The 20,055-nt window shown below is 44.1% G+C and overlaps 1 protein-coding gene and 1 pseudogene across 24 annotated transcripts in view; one reads left to right on the plus strand and one right to left on the minus strand.

The window, feature by feature from the left end:
• Positions 1-20,055, plus strand: part of TENM2 (teneurin transmembrane protein 2) — a 1,977,383-nt gene that overhangs the window by 1,873,456 nt on the left and 83,872 nt on the right. For all 24 annotated transcript variants that reach the window (XM_058722697.1, XM_058722719.1, XM_058722713.1 and 21 more), the window contains 2 exons: positions 14,998-15,208; positions 19,478-19,597. In XM_058722697.1, the coding sequence (XP_058578680.1) occupies positions 14,998-15,208; positions 19,478-19,597 (331 nt within the window). The remainder of the gene's footprint in view (positions 1-14,997; positions 15,209-19,477; positions 19,598-20,055) is intronic.
• On the minus strand, positions 1,541-2,270 carry LOC131507706 (small ribosomal subunit protein uS17-like; annotated as a pseudogene).

Genomic DNA, 20,055 nt, shown 5'->3' on the forward strand with positions numbered 1-20,055 from the left:
TTGGGTATCACTGACTTGACACAATGGGTGTCATTTTGAGGGAAACCCAAGTGCTAACAGAGAGTGATTCCTCCAAGTGTGGCATCCCTGGGTCACCTGATGGGGAGTACAGGCCAAAAAGTTCTGCATCCCAAGGCAGTGGCAACTTGATTGGCATATGGACCCTGGGTTCATCACTGTACTCACCTGCCACAGAGATGGGACTATGGAGAGGGGCTCAGGGCCCCAACTTCCCAGGATCTGTCACCATTTTTAAGAGCACTGGAATAAAGGACAGATGTGGGGAGAGCATGCTAGGAGAGGGTATGTGGTAGCTGGCCCTGGTCTCTTACCTTTGTGACTTCCTGGAGCTTCTCCCACTCCCCCTCAGGCACAGAGTCAATGTTGTGCCCTTTTCTGCCAGGGTCCACAGGCTCTTGGGTCAAGCAGACTTGTGTAAGTTTTGGCTCCAGTTCTTACTGGTTTTACTTCCTTGAGCAAAGCACGTAACCCATCCAAACCTCTGTTTCCTCATCTGTAAACTAGGAACAGCAACACCAACCTCGCAGACATTTTGTGAGGTTTGACTAGAAAGTTTATAGAAAGTGCCTGAATGCCATTTATTGAAATGACAGGTCTAATTATTAGTATCTCCCTGTGTAATGTGACTTCAGATCCTCTAACCACACACACACACACACTGTTCCCAACCAAAAGCCCATCATGTCAAGTAATACATAACATTCCAAAATCAGAAATCCATTATTTGGTCCCTGTTCTAAAGTATCCTCCTCAATCCCACACCCACTCATGCTACAATGAATGGTATTTTCCCTCAGAGATCACAACCCAGTGATCTGGATAGCTCACTCAGATAATATCTGGCCTACAAAACATCTTTGAATCAGTTGCCGACATTTAACAATGGAGGATTGCATTTAGCCAACAAAGAAACTGAGGAGCTAGAGAGTAGTTTGCCCAAAGTCAACAGCGAAGCGCTGGGATTGGAGCCCAGTTCTCCTAATTCTAAATGTCTTGCTTGTGCTCCTCCCAGACCCTTCTTCTGAAAGTAGTTGTATATTAGGTTCTCCAAAGAGTCCAAGGCTGCTGAGTTCTGGGAGAAGAGAGGCAAGGGAAAGGGGAATCCATAGAGAAAGGGACACTGAAGTCACTGGGGCCAGCTTCCCCTACTCTTACTTCTGCTATGCTCGCTCATAAAACACATGGCTCAGGGAGAGCAGATCCAGGGAGAAACTTCCAGCCCACTGGCGCCCATCACTCGAAGCACCCTTTGGTGTCCAACACCACTGCTGTCACTTCCCAACTATCATGTGGTCTGCTGCAGTGGTCATTCCTGAATTTCTCATGTGCCACCTTTGTCTATGAATGTTGCTGCACAGATCTGGGCATGCACCCTTGTCTGGCCCTCCATTTATTCACAACCATCAAGGTCATGGTTTTGTAATATCTTTCCACCTCAACCCAGATCATGCCACCAATTTCACTAGGATGGACTATTGGTCTTCCAACTTCCAGGCTATTCCACACAAAGCAGTCAGAAGAATCCTTTTATTTTTATTTTTTTAGCTAGGCCCAAGACTGGGAAGATAACTTTATTTTCTTGGGGTATGGGCAGATGTCAAGTCATAGAACTTCTGGAATTGCTTCTTGGTGCTGGTGGCCTTGGTGACCTCGTGCACCTTAAAGTGCACAGTGTTGCTCAAGGGCCAGCACTCACCCACAGTGACAGTGTCACTGATCTGGACATCCCAGAAGCAGAGGGACAGAGGCACAGACATGTTCTTGCAGCATTTCTTGAATCGGTTGTATTTTCAGATGTAGTGGAGGTAGTAGTCGCAGGTGACAGTGGTCCTCTGCATCTTCATCTTGGGCTCCACACCACACAGAATCTACCCTCGGATGGACACATTACCAGTAAAGGGGCATTTCTTATCAATATAGGTGCTCTCAGTGGTTTCCTTGGGTGTCTGAAAGCCCAGACTAATGTTTTTGTAGTATTGCAGGAGCTTCTCCTTGCCAATTTCTTCCAGCAGGACCTTCTTCTTGTTTTGAAAGATGGTCAACTGCTTTTGGTAGGCATGCTCAGTCTGTATTCCCATCATCTTCCTGGCTGTCTGAAAAAAAGAAGAATCCTTTTAAAAGTCAGATCACATCATGCCCCCATGCAAACCTTCCCTGAGCATTATATCTCCCACAGAATGGCGTCCAGGTCGCAACAATGGCTTCCATTGCTCTGCGTTAGTGAGCTCTTGCTTCTACTCAGCACTTACATCTTCTGTCTACTCTTCTCCCTTATCCCGCCCAACATCCACCATCTTGTTGTTTCTATTCTGATGATACATTGCCACCCTGGGCCTTTGTACTTGCTGTTTCTTCTGCCCAGAATGCTCTTCCTCCAAAGGTTTCCATGACTTGTTTCCTCATTTCAGGTGTCTCCCCAAACACTTCTGGAAAGCCTTGTATCTAAAGTAGTAAACCCCTGGGGCGCCTGGGTGACTCAGTCAGTTAAGCGTCTGACTTCGGCTCAGGTCATGATCTCATGGTTTGTGAGTTTGAGCCCCGCATCAGGCTCTGTGCTGACAGCTCAGAGCCTGGAGCCTGCTTCAGATTCTGCCTCTCTCTCTCTCTCTCTCTCTCTCTCTCTCTCTCTCTCAAAAATAAACATTAAAAAAAACTTTTTAGGGGCTCCTGAGTGGCTCAGTTGGTTAAGCATCCAACTTTGGCTCAGGTCATGATCTCATAGTTCATGGGTTCAAGCCCCACATCGGGCTCTGTGCTAACAGCTCAGAGCCTGGAGCCTGCTTCAGATTCTGTGTCTCCCTCTCTCTCTCTGCCTCTCCCCAATCACACTCTGTCTCTCTCTCAAAAATAAATAAACATTAAAAAAATATTTTAAGACTATATACATTTATCTGTTAATTGTTTCCCTTCTAGAATCTAGGTTCCTAACTATACAGGGTCCCTCTCTGTCTTGGTCAACTAATTATTAAATGAATTGAATGAATGGAGGTTTTAATGAGAAGACTCTAGGATACACAGCACTTGTCTTTAATGCAATACATTACTTTAGTATGAATACATTTCATTTTAGGATTAAAAATACACCCATACAATGACATCCAAATCACTACCTACCATTCATACCATTTTATTAATGCAAAGAAAATCTAAATGTAAGATATATGATTTATTTTCAGTAAGACGTGAACACACAGTTATACTTCTCTTCATCTCTATTTTCAACTTGGCTCACCCTGCACATGGACCTTCTGTGGGATGGTAGCAGTAGGTATACAAGCTCCATAGTCCTCTTCTGAGACAAGAGGAAAGGCAGGGGCTGCCAAGAATCACTGTTGAGCGAAGCCGGACTTTACAAACCATGGCCAGCTTGGTGACGAGTAAAGTAGTGAGAGTGATCAGCATATTTGAGGCTGGGCCACCTGTGTGTGAATCCTACCTCTACCAGTCAAGAGCAGCTGCCCAACCCTTTCTAGTAACCTAACCTCTCTAGGACTGGGTTCTCCATCTATAAAGCCAGAGTAAACAGATTGTTGCTATACACTAAATGCCTTTGCACAAGGTCTATTTAATCTTTGACAAAGGCCCTGTTAAACTATTATTATTGTTGTTGTTGTTGTTGTTGTTATTATTTCCACTTTACTGATAAGAAAACTAAGGCTCAGAGAGGTAAGCTAATTAGCCCAAGGCCACACAGCCAATAAGTTGCAAACCTCCAGCTCCTGTGATGTTAATTGGGAGTACAATACTGGCTCCTAGCCCCTACGCCTGCCCCTAGAGTGGAAGTGGAAATGAAACCAGGAGATATCCAGGGACTGCTAAGCATAGTACATGGACCATGGCAATAGTCATGTGTAGGAATTAGTACTTCAGATTTCCTTAATCCAGCAGGAAGCTTGTATAATAGCTGAGTCTGCTCCCTTCTCCTAATTGGCAGTCTGGGGGTAACTTCTTCATGCAGCAAAAGGACAGATATCCTGCCCTCTGCTAATTCTCTCAGCTCAAGGAGGGGTGGGGGGGACAGTCCCCCACCTTCCCCCAGGAGACGGGGTCTCTCCTCAGACAGAAAGTAACTGTTCCAGCTTGTTGCTCAAAGGTGTTGCCCGTGGTGACAGCCCCTTTTCTTTCTGAGGGGCCCAGCAGGTCATTGTCTGCCACCCCACCAGCCCGCCACCCCCTGCTGGGCTGGCTTCTGTCTGACCTGTCATTGGGCTCTTTAAAAGCAAGGTTGATGAGGGGCACAGGGGAGGGAGGAATAACTGGACTGAAAGAGGCCAGGAACAGCAGGCAGAGGGTGAATATTTGGGGACATCGGTGGCTGAGATCAGAGACCCTTGCTCTCTGTTGCCAGTAGTTTTTGTAACAGAAAAGTGGGGAGATAGCAGCAGCCAGGATAGAAATCCCCCAGGTATAAAAAACATGGCCCTAGGCTAACAAGGGTGAGACTGTGCCAGAGAGGCCTGTCAGGGAACGTCCAAGGTGGGCCAGTTCTCATCAAGTGAGATCATTATTCCTAGAGGCTCTGTTTGGGTTGAGGAGAAGCAGCAGAGGGAGGAAAAGGTGGGGAAGGAAAAAGAGAGCAGGCTGAGAGAAAGAACAACTAGAAAATGAAGATGTTTTCTGAAGCCTCAGCATTTTGTTCCCCATGTCCTACAATACTCACCGGATACCTTTATAAGGCCATGACTACTCATAGCCTCCTATGAAGAATTGAGGATAGAAGCCATTGGAGGTGGACAGCCAGAGGGTGAATCACTCCTCCATCATTTACTAGTTGTGTGATTATGGACAAGGCTCTTAACCTCTCCAAGCCTCAATTTCTTCATCCGCAAAATGGACATCATAGAAGCCACCTCAAAGTGTTCTTATGAGCATATGGGATGATGGCTGGAAAAGGTGGAAGGTGCAGGCTGCCAAAGCACAGAGGAGCTTAAGCGGCTGGCAGAGGAACAGCCTGTGGTGGTCCACCTATCAGAAGAGGGAGCGAGGGCAGAGGGCTGGCTAAAACGCTTGGCATCCCAGATTTTCAAAAGGTAAATCTCCCTCCAGTATGTATTTAAATTGTTCCTCTTCTGATTGGCATAGTCCTACCTTAGGTAAAAGAGCTTAGTGCAGATAATAACATGTCATAGTGGTGGGCACAATGACTCCTGTGTGTTAGCCATTTGGAACATTCTACTGTAACAGACCTTATGTTGCAGATCCATGTAGGACTTGGCTTCAGAGTGCTACAAACTGGGTCAAACCCAGCCCCAACATGCAAGAAGCTGTGTGGTCTTCTGCAAGTTATTTTCTTTCTAAATCTCCAGTTCCTCATCTGTAAACAGTGGTGCTAATGATGCCTGAAAATCTGGTGGTGATTTAATGAGGGGATGAGTATAGGGCACTTAGCATGGTGCCTAAGACCCAGTAAGACAGTAAGATTTTCTTTTTTTATTTTAATGTTTACTTATTTATTTTGAGAGAGAATGCATGAGTGGGGAAGGCGAGGAGAGAGAGGGAGAGGGAGAGAATCCCAAGCAGGCTCCACACTGCCAACACCAAGCCCAATGTGCGGTTCAAACCCATGAACCTTGAGATCATGACCTGAGCCAAAATCGACAGTCAGACACTGAACCGATCGAACCATCCAGATGCCCCCCATCCCAGTAAGCTTTTCATAAGTGCCAACCATTAGCTCTGATTAGACGTGGTTGCCATTAATGCTTCCTCATCCTACTGACCCCCCCAGGTTGTGTCATGTAATATAGGGTCTTTTTGCTGAAATACACTGGCTTTGGGGGGGGCACTAGAAGCCCAAGGACAGGGACTCTGAGCTAATGTGCTAGTAGTGATGATGTGCTGTGTGTTGCACCTAATCATCCCAAAGTGTGCATTTTGTGAAAAGGTCATTCAAAGATAGGGCTACCACTTGTGAGTATTGAGTAGATGAAGGTGTGGCTCATCCTTCCAAGGACAGAGCTCCCAAACCTGGAGCTCTGTGTCCATGAAGTGCTTCCCAACCTGTATTGCACTAGACTATTGTGGGGAGATGCTCTGGGCCAAAAGGGGTCCATGGTCAGGAAATGCTTCATGTTCCATTGCAATATTAAAGATTCATGATGCATATTCACATGTCAAAGGCTCTGAGAAGTCCTGCTGTAAAAAAAAAAAAAAAAAACTAGCTTACCTGCTTCACCAACATTTCCCAAGTTGTATCCTCCAGTGTCACCTCTGCTTCTATGTTTCAGGGAACCCCCATTAACATCCCCCAGTTTGGAAAACCACTTTAGTCTCTCAGAGTCAGATATACTGCTATGGATATTTGTGGGACGTTCTCAATAACTCAGAGCAGGGGTTCTTGAGATTTAGTCGGAAAAAGAATGACCTGGGAATCTTCTTTAAAATGCCAATTTTCCATTTCCATGCTCAGAAATTCAGTAGGCCTGGGTGACAGCAAGAATCAGCATTTTAAAATCACTGAGGTGATTCCAGGGCAGGAGGTCAGGAAGCATGCCTTGACCAACAGTGGTTTAGAGCCTGACTTCTGGAAGTCAGGGCTCAGAACAGCAGCATCAGTGTTACCTGGAAACGTAAGGAATGCAGACCACTGTAGGACCAGAGAATTAGAATCTACATTTTAACAAGGTCCCGGGTGATTCCAGTGCTGGTTATATTTTAAGAAGAATTGGTTTTAAAGGTTTTTATTGATGGTGCTTGTTTTTGTTTTTGTTTTCCATTTGTTTACTTTTGATAAACACTCAAAAGAAAAAAGAAAAACTGGATACACACTACAAGCTCATTGTCACAAAATTTCTACCAACCCTTACCCCTAACCCCATACGTAAGGGGTTGACCAGATGCCCCAGTAGCTTCCTGGTAAGCTAGAGTCCCATTAAAAAGTGGTCTTATCTAGATTATATCCCTGTCTTCAGTATCAGTGCCTGGGTTTTCCTAAGCAGCCTTTGCTTTCTTTTTCACACATGTCCTGAAGAGTAGGAAACCAAGAAAAGCAACTCTCAGTGGGCCTCCATTCTGCCAGATCTCTGGTCAGACATGATTGATCTTCCATTGCTAAGTGTAAGAAAAGCGAAAGGTGCTTTGGAGCAAGGATCTCTGGCCTTGGAACTCAGGGACTGTCAAAAAAGAGTTGGCAAGAGGAGAGAGGAAAACTTCCAACAGGACTTCCAGAAGCAGCACAAATACAATCCCACTTCTTGCAATATTTAAGAATGGCGGTTGCTCTGGTTGGGAGGGAGGGGATGGCTGTGTAACGATGGTCCATCAGGCAGCTGGGGTATTAATGGCAGGTGAAACCTTCCAAATGAGCACCCTGTCAGCCAATCTATTGCTTTAAAAGGTTGGCAATGTGGGAGACCTAACAGAGGCAATGAAGAACTAATCTCATATTGCCAGGTTAAATCAAGTCAGCCTTGCCTGCTCCTTTCACTTTTTAGTTACATCAAGCCAGAATACTTTCAATTATCCCTCACTTCCAACTTGTCAGCAGGCATTGGGTAAAATGCAAATGGAACAGTACCTTCCCTGGTGGAGTGCAGAAAATATTATGAAGAATAGCCTCCACTAGTTGAACTCTTCCTGTGTATTCAGTGCAATATCTTCATCATCTCATTTCATGTGCACCATCTTATAGAATCTCCATGCTCTTTGGTGAAGTAGGTGCTATTAAGTCCATTCTATAGGTGGGAAAACTGAGTCACAGGAAGTCGGTCACTTGCCTCACTTGCAGAGGTTACATAGCTAATGAATGATAGAACAGGGTTTAACCATTCTGACTCTAAAGCCCATATTACTTTGCTGTTTGTTTAACTGGACCAAGAATCCAGTGCTGCTCTGGGCAAGTGAGTTCTTGAGCTTTGAAGTGCCCCCCGCCTTTGAAATTTTCTAAGTTTTCCTCCAGTGGCAGGGAGTGGCCAGGGTCAGCAGTGCTGTATGGGTGAAGCACGCCAGCCCAGACTAGGACCCACCTGAGCCCTGGTCCCTATTTCTCCATTTCAGGGTGCTTTCTGATCCTCTCTCATTCCTTACCCCATCCCCATGCATGTGAGGTTGACCAGATTCTCAGAGATATTTGGGGATTTGCATTTATGAGATATCTCAGGGCCCATTGCCCAGCCTTAATTCTAGTGGACAGATTGGCAAGTAGATTGCTCCTGCTGGCTGGAGGAAAATTTTGCAAGATCATGTGAGATCAGCCTGCCAGAATGGTGCTGATATGTCAATTTGGGTAACTCAAACTGTTTATGTAGACAGGGGCCCGGACAAAAAATATTTGCTAGGGACCCCACACACTTTAGACACAGTCCTGAAAGAGCTCACCTTAAAAGAAAATAATTCCCAAGGCAAAAAAGAATCCTACAGCTGCCTCACTTCTTTTTACTCAAGAACCTCTTTATGTGCCTGGCCAGTCAGACACTTCCAGCCTTTGCCAGTGAGCCCTCACCACTCCTTTATTTCCGTCACAAAAACCAAACAGCATAGGCTTCTTCCTTCTTGCCCCAACTTGTTGCCTCCCCCCTTCCCTCCACTCTTTGTTAATTTTCTACCTCTCCATCATTAACTGATCTCAAGAATGACCCTAGGATTTATTGGGTCCACCACCTGGATTCCCTGTATTTTCCTTAGGGAAATGAGAACTTGGCAAGTACCTCACTCTGTGTGCTAAACAAACCTATACGATGCCAAGAAGACTCAAAAAGGAGAAAAGAAATAGAAAAGATTCTGAAGCACATACTAGGTTGCTAGGTGCTCACAACTGTTCATGTACCTTGCGTGGATTATCTTAGTCCTCTCATTGCTCATGTGAGGTATCATCATGCCCACTTTGCAAATAAGGAAGACAGAGCACAGGCAGGTTGGTATCTTGCCTGAAGTCAGTCTGTTAGCAAGTACATAAATTGAATAATCTTAAATATACATCCCGATGAATGAATGTGTGTGTGTATACATCCTATAGATATGTATATGTATGTATATATATATATATATATATATATATATATATATATGTATGTGTGTGTATACACACACACACACACACACACACACACACATATATGTATATATATAGCCTATATAGCCAGGTGCATAAGGTGAGGATCTAGAACCTTTCCAGCAACCAGAAGGTTCTCCTGTGTCCTTCCCAGCCAGTACCTCCCCATTAAGGTAACTGCAAGTCCTAACTTTCTACCATAATTGATTCAGTTTGCCTATTCTTGAACATCTGATGAATGGAAATATAGGTACTCTTCAAAGCCTAGGTTTTAACCAGCCTCTTGGCCCAAGGAGTAGGGAAGGCAGATTTGGTGGTTGGTGATGCCACTCACCAAACCATAATCTGGAAAGAGTGAAGCTCAATTTTAAAATCTGAGATGATAACCCATTCCTGTCAGGTGCTATGTGCAGACTGTAGCAGAGCTACCCACAACACCTGAAGTGAGTTGTTGGAGTTGATTCATGCCACCCTGTCACAAAATGAAACTAAGAAGAGTAAATTTAGATGTTTCTCTGAAGCCTTTAATACCCAAGAAAGCTGGAGAGTTCATGCAGGTTATAAAGGGAATCACTTGCATACCAAGCTACAGGGAATAAATGACACCAAAATTGAACAAAATGCTTTCATCTGGATTCTCCATAAGCTGCCCAGTTTACAGAGATCAAAGAGGAAAATAAGTGAAATGAATGAAATAAACACCCTCTCATTCCTGGAGATGTCCCTTCCCTGTAAGAGTGATGTACAGACTCAGGCAGCCTTCCCCAAACAGAAAACATGCTCATGTTTCAACCAACTCTGAAATACCCAGTATCTACTGTGGCTCTCTGCAGCCTCTCCATTAACCCGTGGCCTCCTCCCCCTGAGCATAGCTTCACTAGTAAGTGTTCAGTTAAGGCTTTGAGGTTGAATCTTTTAAAGGAACTCCTTTAAAAATCTAACAGAGTGAACTAGGCAGGGGCTGGAAACAGCTGGCGCAAACTTGTAGCCAGCCCAGAAGGCAAGTGCCACCTTGTGCCAATGGTAAACAGCTGAATGGGGGCTTTGAATCTCACAGGTAAATAGTGTGGTCCCCAGCAGCCTGCAGTGCAGGGAATAAATCCCCAGGTATCTCGTTTCTCGTGTTGATTCCTTTTAGAAGCTCATTTTAACCAACCAGATTCTTTCCCAACTGTAGGAGTAGACAAGCCTGCAAAGGTAATTAAATCTCACGGCCACCCACACTTCCAGAGTTGATGGGTGTCCACTGCCCTGTCTTCACACTCCCTTTGGGAAAGAAACATCACCTCCTCCTGATAATGAAGAAGACAAAGAGTAATGATCTCACTGGTTGCCTTTTCCTACTTTTTATCCAAAACTGCTTCGTAGCCACTTGGATAACTTACTCAGCTTCTCAGAGCCTCAGTTTCCAACTTTATAGAGTGGATGATGGCGTGATAATGGGCGTTACACACAGTTAACAGAGTAGTCACTGTACCAGGCACTGTTCTAAGTACTATATGTGTAATAACTGCTTTAATCCTCCAAACTGTGCTTTCTAACATCATTGTCATCAGTTCATTTTGTACACAAGGAAACTGAGGTGCAGAGCGGTTACTAGCCCAGGGTCAGCAGATTGGGTACCTGATCTGAGAGTCAAACCCAGACAGCCTGATCCAGACTATGCAGCTTAAGGGTTATATTATTCTGCTCTGTGGGGTTATGTGAGGATTTAAATCAAGGATATGTGCAAATCTCGTTCCACCCATAGCATTTATTCATACTGTCCATTTACCTATTGCTATTTAGAAACATAGCATTTTTGACAAGATTCAACCTACCCATAGCAAATACCAGTGAATGACTCTAATAGGGGATATTAATTTCATTTATAACCATGTCTGGTTTTTAATTTTTTTAACTTTTTTTTTTTTCATTTTTGAGAGACAGAGACGGAACATGAGCAGGAGAGGGTCAGAAAGAGAGGGAGACACCGAACTGGAAGCAAGCTTCAGGCTCTAAACTATCAGCACAGAGTCTGATGCAGGGCTCAACAAACCGTGATATCATGACCTGAGCTAAAGTTGGACGTTTAACCAACTGAGCCACCCAGGTGCCCCGCCATGTCTGGTTTTTATAAACTGAAAAAGTTGAAAACTTTGCAGGGTTTCTGGTTATAGTTCATTGAACACAAACTATGCCGAACTGATGTGTGTGTGTGTGTGTGTGTGTGTGTGTGTGTGTGTGTGTATCAGTTCATTTATTCCCCATCACAGCACCCTATGCTATATGCATTATTATAACTCAGTTTTACAGGCAAAGAAATTAAAGGTTGGCAAGACTGGTTATCTAAGCTTACACAACCGAGGACTAGAGGAGATGAGCTTCAATCCCAAATCTGTCTGATTCCAGAGGCCAGGAACCTCCCTCTGATGCTGTGTAGACTTTTTGGCTTTTTACTTTAGGAATTCTAATTCAAAGGAATCAATTTAGCATCAACCTGATTTCTGTTTCACGTTGCCAGACCTGTAATGGAAGACTCTCTCTGATTTTCTTTATCAAAAGCAGTAAAAAGAATGCCTCCCACATTGTTCCCAGAAAGTTTCTCCACATCCATATTTCTCTGAAATGGCCATTGCAATTAGCATATGACATACACGTGTGGAATATAGCCAGAGCTGTGATTTAGCATGCATTCTGACAGAAAGCACCTAGATGATTCTCCACGGCCACATCTCACAGAGTGAAGTAAATGAGGACCCATTAAGCAAACGTGGGACACCGCTGTGGGGCCTGGTCAGGAAGGCCTGGGTCATTTTCCCAAAACGCTGAGTCAGAATTGGGCCCTTTTTGAGGTCTCTGCACACCTCTTTCGACACCCTTACTGGGTAAAAGCCCACCAGACAAACAAGTAGGTGGATAAAGAAAGAAGGAAATCGGCCAATGTCATGGGAGGGCTGTGCCGCTCTCTCGCCCCTGTTGAATAGAGACGCTGGCAGCCTCTCGGGTCCTGAACTGGCAATTCAGGACAGTTTGATTGCCTGCTTGATTGTTTGCAAGATAACTGCAAGATTGTCAGTGACAGGGTAATTTACTGAAGATTGCCATGTCAGACTCCATGCAAGGGGCTTGCTGGCATAAAGATGCGGCTCTCATGACTGACAGGCCGCTGGGAGATAGCAGTGCCAATTTAAAGTTCACGGTGTCGTCTGAAAGTGCTCGGCAGCAGCAGCCCATAATCATGCAACATGATGAGGTCATTACAGGAATAACGTATGCTCACACTTAATAACCGATAGAACCCCAAATGCACAATCTCTGGAGCAGTTCAATGCAAACATGTAGGAGGAAGTCATTTCTATCCTTTTTTTTTCTTTTTTTAGCATTTGCCATCTGCGATTGCTGATGTGTTTATGGGACATCTCCTGCCAGACAGGCCCTTAAATAAAAAGCCAAGAATCGACAAAACAGTAGGGAAATTTGAGGTCCACCCTTTGGAAGAAGTTGCAAGTCCAGAATGAGTGGCAGACTAGCAGGGGTTGGGGAGAAAAGTGTTGAGTGCTTAATAGAAAAACTGTCCTACGTTATTATTTGAGCCTGATGAGGTTCTCAAGCTGGTTAGATGGAGGGGGTGGTAAATCGGATAGGGGGTAGGAGATGTTCCCAGCTTCAGGAGGGAAAGACCACCAGAGACAGATGGAACTTCTAATGGGAAGAGGCCAGCGGCCTTAAATCTATAGTGCTACTAACAGTGTGTTTTTTCTCACCTGAGAAGTTTCTGTAGCTGCTGAATGAAGGAAGCACTGCCAACCTATCTCAGCAGGATAATTTTAAATCCAAAGCAGGCATTCCATGGTGGATTCCTTCTGTCTGGTGGAGGTGGTCCACGGAAGGTGATGTTAAAGGCAGAATGCTATGCGTTTTTTCTTTTCTTTTTCTTATTCTGCCAACGGCTATGGGATCCACTATACGATCTGAACATAGGTCTGTGATGGTGCTCCAGCATCATCCTGCTGCTGAGATACAATTCTCTGGCCCCATTTCTTGGGTATGAGATTTGTGAGGCTCTAGGGAGCACCTGATTCAGCCAGCATATCAGGCAGAGGTGTTCAGAGCCTTGATTTCGAAAGTCTCTAAATTTAAAGTGTGTGCGCCTGCTCACCCTCCTGGGTCTGCATTTCTAGGAAATTCTGTAAATCTAAATGTGTTACGAGGCACTGAAGCCACATTTGCCCATGTGGAAAATGAGAGGCTAGTTTTAGTAATTTAAAGCCAAGCAAAACACACAACCTCCTAATTTGTTTGTTTGCTAAAAAGAAAGTAATGCATTAAAATAATTGTACATTAATTGCTAAATTACAGTGGAACTTCGGTGAAATTACATATTTCAATTTTGTTAGCAGAACCAAATGAAAAGAGTAATGCCAAAAAATTACATTGTAGTAAATTTAAAGCATGCAGCCAGGCCTCTGATTCAGTGTTCCAGTACAAGTGTCTGTCAAGTCCCAGCCCAGGGTTTGAGTACATGTTTCCATGATGTTAATTATGGCCCCAAAGTGTCTTGCTATCAAATCTGGGAGGTGCAAGCAAGTTATTCTCCAATCTTCTCCACTGTGTGTTCAGTCAATTCCCAGCAGAGTGAATAAGGGTTGGCCAACTAATCCATTGTAATAGGGAATTCCAAGGAGCAAACACTACCCGAAACATTCCCATGCTCAGCCCTAACACACGTGTGAAGAATGGGAAACAGTCATTTATTCATTCAACAAACCTTTGTTGAATACCCAATTCCGTGGCTGGCACTAAGTAAGGCATGAATGTAGAAATGAATAAGACACTGTTATTCTCTTCAAAGAGCTCATTTTCCAGACAGGAAGGCAAGCACACAGAGATAATTGATTCTAGCCCAAGGAAGTTGGCATTAACAAAGGTTTCTAAAATTTATCGTGCATTAGAATCACTGGGCAAGCATGGGTGAAAGGCAGATCCCAGGATCTGTTCCTGGAGGCTCTCCCTGGGAAGCTCAGCAATAGACCCTTGAGACCCATGGGATTTTGATGCAGTACTATTCTTTGAGAAACTGTGATTCAGGGATACACAGAGTGGGAGTACCATAACCTAGTTAGAGGCATCACCAGGAAGGCTTCCTAGAAGAGGTGGCCATACCTCGTCTGGGTTGTAAAAGATGAGTCGCATCTGTTTCCCCACTGTACTGTCAGCTTCTTAAGGACCAACCCCATCATTCTTTGTTCTTCATACCATGTTGCATTTCCAGAACATGGATGGCACTCAAATATTTGTTGAATGGTACATGAATGATAAGCAACAGCCCAGGAAAGGGATGTAGGGCCAAGGACCTAGTAAATCAGGATGTTCAAACTGTTACGGGTGTGTAGCAAGGTGGCACCAGAAACGATTGGGTGAACTGATAGCTTACTTTTTTGGTGCTGGAACCAAAGCCATTTTTCCACATTTCCCAGAAAATGCAAAACTCACCCACCCAGTTCTCACACTGGTCAGCAGTACCTTCCCTGTCTGACAAGGAGCAGGGATGGAACATTTTTCTCCATTAAACTGAGATTTAAAGAATCCCATGCATTTTGATGATTTGTGCACCCAATTAGCACAAGGCCCTGAGAACTGGCTATGGGTAATTTTTAGTGCTGCCCTATCCAAAAGCAAAATATTTGGTTTTATTTCCAACCACTCAAATATACTTGCTCATAACAGAAAAAGTAGAAATCCTAGCAAAGTATAATAAAGAAAAAGGAGAGAAACACACTAATCTACTACCTGGGGATAATCATTTGTCCACATTTTCAATTATTTCCTTTCAGTCTTTTATTTTCTATGCATATATACTGGAATTAAACTAGACTTGTCGTGTGAAACCTGCCACTTCAAGCCCTTGGGAAGGGTTGATGCTGTTCATGACAAAGGTGTTAGCATCTCTCAGCAGCTTTGTGTTGTGCAATGCACTGACCCTGGCTCTCCCTCTGCCCTTCCAGATGGCCTGGTGGATTGCCTGGACCCTGACTGCTGCCTGCAGTCTGCCTGTCAGAACAGCCTGCTCTGCCGAGGGTCCCGGGACCCCCTGGACATCATTCAGCAGGGCCAGACAGACTCGCCTGCCGTGAAGTCCTTCTATGACCGCATCAAGCTCTTGGCAGGCAAAGACAGCACCCACATCATTCCTGGAGACAACCCCTTCAATAGCAGGTGGGCACCCTTCTGTCCACACAGACCCCAAGGTGGCTGGTTGCCTCCCTATCAGAGCAGGAAGAGGTGCTCCGGTTTTTCCATGGGCCCAGTTGGCCTGGAAACTACCCCATGAGGGCAGCTCCTTGCTCTGGTTCACAGAGGGCCCCTTGCTCTCTATGGGTCGAGTCCCAGAGCAGAATCCTCATCTGTCTGTAGGATTTGGCCACCTTCAACCTAGAACCTGCTGGAGACACCTGTTGATTGTCTGGTTTTTAGATCATTTTTATAATCTATTATTTTACAACATTTCATTACTTTATCTCTCTTTATAAAATACCTCTGGTAGTGGCTTTTGTTTGATCATCACTGAAATACTTCATTCAATAGAGTATTTTTGAAAGCAATTATTAACTTAATAACATAGCTTATCATTTCTGGCACCTTAGAGCCAAGATAATGCCAGTGGCTAGAATTTATTGAGCACTTATGAGCCAGACACTTTATATAGACCATCTCTAATCTGCACAGCAACCCCATCAATTGCATCTGCTAACTGCCTACTTTGGGCAAGATGTCATGCTGGGGCATTTTACCCCTCTTTGCACAATGATAGAGTTTCTCTTGTGTTTACTTTTGCTCTCAGTTGCTAATTTGAGACTTATGAATATTCTAGGAGCAAATTCTAGATTTATTATATAGTAAGTTTGGCCCTTCCTCCCAGGACAAGTTAGAACTGTACACCCAGAGAGGAGAGCCAGGGGGAAGAGTTGGCTTTGAGACATCCCATCCCCTTCTCCCTTCTAGGCACTGTTTCTGATTCTGGAGGTAAGAGAAAGAGGCAGGGGACTTCTTACGGTCTGCCTACATATCACAGATCTTGCTCTTGGTGGGTCTGGGTCCAGATGTCGATGGTATGTGCAGATGTGAAGATGGCAGGCGTAGTCTTCTTGGGGATATCTGTCTCATCTCTATGCTCCTTTCTGTAGAGAATTAAGAATGGATGGTTGGGTCCTCTTTCATGAAGCCTCTAGGAACCTTGAACTTGAGTGGGGCACTTCTGGCCTCCTTACCCCACTAACTATCCTTCTCATGCCATTCTTCTCTTAGTTCTCTTTATCCTACTTCATTCTGGGGAGGCCCAGAAGCAACTCAGGAAGTACGCTGCCCAAGCAGCCTTCCAGCCAGCAAATAAAATACCTGCTCTCACTTCTTACAGGAGCCCCTAGCTTTATAAATGATTCTCTTGGTTCCCCCACCTTAGACTTTGGGGAGGAAGCATCAGCAGGTCATGACTCAGACTCTGCTTCTCCCTGGGAGAGCCTGGCAAAGATGGGATGGGGAGGTAAGGAATAATGGTACAGCCAGTTAATTCTACAACCCCTTAGAACTCTCTGGGAAGTTGTGCAGCCCCACTTCCTGACAGCTCTTTTAATATGAGGGCTCTTGGGCTAGCAAGGTCACATTGGGCTAGCAACTTTAGCCTCTCTCTGTCCTAGTTTTACTAAAAAGAAAAAAAATCATCTCAGCCCTCTTCTATTTCAGCCCTGGCACCCCTCTAGCCGTGTCATATTAGACAACTTATTTAACCTTATAAACTTCATTTTCTTGATTGATAAAATTAGAATAATACTATAGAATATACTCACACAGTTATATTATTACCTTAATACAAGAACCCCTCAAAAATAAAAGAAACCATAAACATCTGATCAAAAAAGTACTTGCTTATTAAATCCTAGTTCCTGGACAGGGATTCTACAGGTATATTTCCCTTAATTATGAACATAATTCCTGTTGCCCAAGAGTCCTGAATGGCCCTTGCACCAGGCCATAAGCATTTCACTATAGTTTACATACAGTTTGCTAATACTATAAATGCATCTTTCCAAAGCCCGTGCTCTGTTCAGTTTCCTATTAACATTTCATTTTTCTACCCTAAATCCAGTAATTTCCTGTTATTCTCCTTTTTGTCCCTTAAAATTCAATTTTATCCTCCTCACCAAAGTTAACACTTCCAGAAGGCACCTTGAGCCACAGCCAAGATGCAGAAGAGGAGGTAAGGACTCCAGAATATTTGTGGACCATAGCAGCCCCGGAGATCTGGGCAAAAGAAACTTGCTTTAGAGAAAGCTTCTCTGATGCTTTGAAAGTAGTAATAAATAGCACCACCCAAATGAGCCCACACTCCAGCATGTTGGTGTAGATACATAATTCAGAAATACAAAATGTAACTCCAAGACATAGGTTGAAGCTCACCAAGCATGTGAATTTTAGCATATTATACTCTGACCAAAAAAAAAAAAAAAAAGAAGAAGGAGAAGGCTAGGAGTAAAAAAGAAGTTAATTCAAGACTTCTAAGAAGGCGTTTCCCCAAGATAATGGCATACAAAAATAACTAAAATGCCTTGACTCCACCACTATAATTTCTAGAGCAGATCTCACTATCTAGATAATGTGATAATTGTTACACATCAATAATCATAAATAGAAACGAACTGATAGCATGTCTCAGCTGAGTCTTTTCTGTGAATTGTCTGCCTGGAAACGATATGAAGCCAGCAACAATGAGGAACTAGGAAAATAGAGAGTAGGAAGCCTAGGCAACCAGGCCCCTTTTATTCCTGTGGTGCTCTGTAAAGTCTTATGCTATAGGAATGATTTAAAATAAATAACAGTTGTGTAAAAAAAAAAAAAAAGGAGGGGAAAAAACCCACTGCGAGATGTACTCCCAGCTTTGTTTTCTCATCATAAACACTTTGTACCTTGTGGTCATCAACACACATCGATTTTAAAATCGTGCCTTGGAAGGCATGAAAGAAATCTTGGTCTGCACTAAGATAAGGAAATGGAATTGAACAAAAGAATTATTTTCATAATTTAGTTTTCCACTTTCAAAAGCCTCTGGCATTATGGTTGGAACCAGCTAAAAATGGGATGCATTTGTCAGGCAGCCAGTAGCAGACAATTAGAGCTGTCAGTGGAACAGTCTAAACCCTCGTGAGATCATCAAAGGGTTGGAGTTGAACTGTGGCAGGGGCTGGGGGTAGTTATTGCTAATAAAAAGAGAGGTGCCAGGAGAAAACATTCCTCCATGCCTGCATCCCACCTGAGATAGCAGAAGTAAGTGCGATCCAAAAATCAAACAGACTTGGACAAGATTCTGGCAAAGAATAGGTCAGCTTGATTACCTAGCCCAGAAATTGGGAGTGTATCCAGGAACCTGGAAACCTGAGAACCTCTCTGCCTTTGTCAAATTGCCCAGTGGCTTGAAGGCTAACAATATAGCTACAGACCTGCCTAATAGGCTGAGGACTCAGTGCAAAAATGGAAGTTCTCAGTAACCCATTTCTCTATGAAGTCAAGAAAATTTAGGTAAGAGGAGGCATGTGCATTCTCCCTGTATGGATTTTGAGAGGACTGTTGTGGCATCTCTTTTGCTTTAGGGGATTTCCCAGACGTTGCTTGTTGATACTGTCATTCTTGCAAAAGTTCTAGTTACTATGCTCTGGAGAGAGGACAGCTTTCTCTGACAGTGGAAAAAAGTTGAGGGGGATTTCAACCACTCCTGCCCCACCAAGATAGCAGGAATTTGATATAAGAGAAATATAGTTACATGGAAGTCAGAACCCAGGATAGTTCTACCAGAAAAAAATATGTAAAGCTCCAATACTCTCTTTTCCTCAGGCTGTCATGGATTGTGAGAAATTTTGCTCTTAAAGGGCAGCAAAAAAACAATGTATGTATATGTCCCAGCCCCATAAAAAAATACCTCTGTGCCCTTCTCTCCATTCCCTCTGACATCCCAGCCTGGAGGAGAAGAGTAACACTGCCTTTCTCCAAGACCAAAAAAGGAAATGAGTAGCCAGATGGGGAAGCTCTCACCCGAGTATAATACTCTCTGTGCCAGACTAAGGCACAAGCGCGAGTGATGAGGGCAGCCTGAAGCTCGGGCCAAACAAAAGCCAAATGATGTCAAGAAATGGAGCAAGGCCAAGGGTAGAGGGAATGTGCACAGGAGACCCCATTGGCCAGCCAAGTGACTAGAGATGATGCCCATGGATTTCACTCCAACATGTCATCAGCTCTGTTCCTCAAGGAAAGCAAGCGTTAAGACCTCTCCGTCAGGTGTGATTATGTGAATCCAGAAATTAATGTTGAGAGTCTTCTTACCTTAGCAACCAGATGAGGATGGGTGGAGACAATGGCAAGATGGAAGGAGAACTTGACATGCCCCCTTGTCTTATTCTCCTGTGTGTGGCTCAAGACTTGTGTTTCTTTTTTTCTCAGCTTGGTTTCTCTCATTCGAGGCCAAGTAGTAACTACAGATGGGACTCCTCTGGTTGGTGTGAATGTGTCTTTTGTCAAATACCCAAAATATGGCTACACCATCACCCGCCAAGATGGCACGTAAGTATCTTTGCGAGGTTCTACCTACTCAGAACTGAGGATGCAGGCAAAAAGACAGATCATGCTATTGGCTTAGAACCACATGGCTTCCCCTTGTGGACAATAGTGACCACCAGGCAAGACCCCTAGTGTGGATCCCCCCAAATACATTTTTTTGCTTTGTGGTATAGTACCTAACATGAAAAACAAATAGAAGGGCCAGCCTGTCCAAGGCTGCCAATAACCATCATTCTCCCTTTTTCCCTGTCAGGTAAATACTTTTCTGGTGTGTACGTGTACTGGGATTGCAGCTAAGGGAGGGCAGATTCTAGAAAGAAAAAGGCAAATTGGCTCTTGGAAATTCTCTCCTATTTTAAATCAAAGTCAGTGCAGGGTGACAAGCATCCACATGACATAGTGTCCTGTGGTGAACCCCTTCTGCTTTCATCTGTGGCTTTAGGAGCTGTGTTGTTTTTGTG

Source organism: Neofelis nebulosa, chromosome 1 (genome assembly GCF_028018385.1).
Source record: "Neofelis nebulosa isolate mNeoNeb1 chromosome 1, mNeoNeb1.pri, whole genome shotgun sequence".
Taxonomy (NCBI): domain Eukaryota; kingdom Metazoa; phylum Chordata; class Mammalia; order Carnivora; family Felidae; genus Neofelis; species Neofelis nebulosa.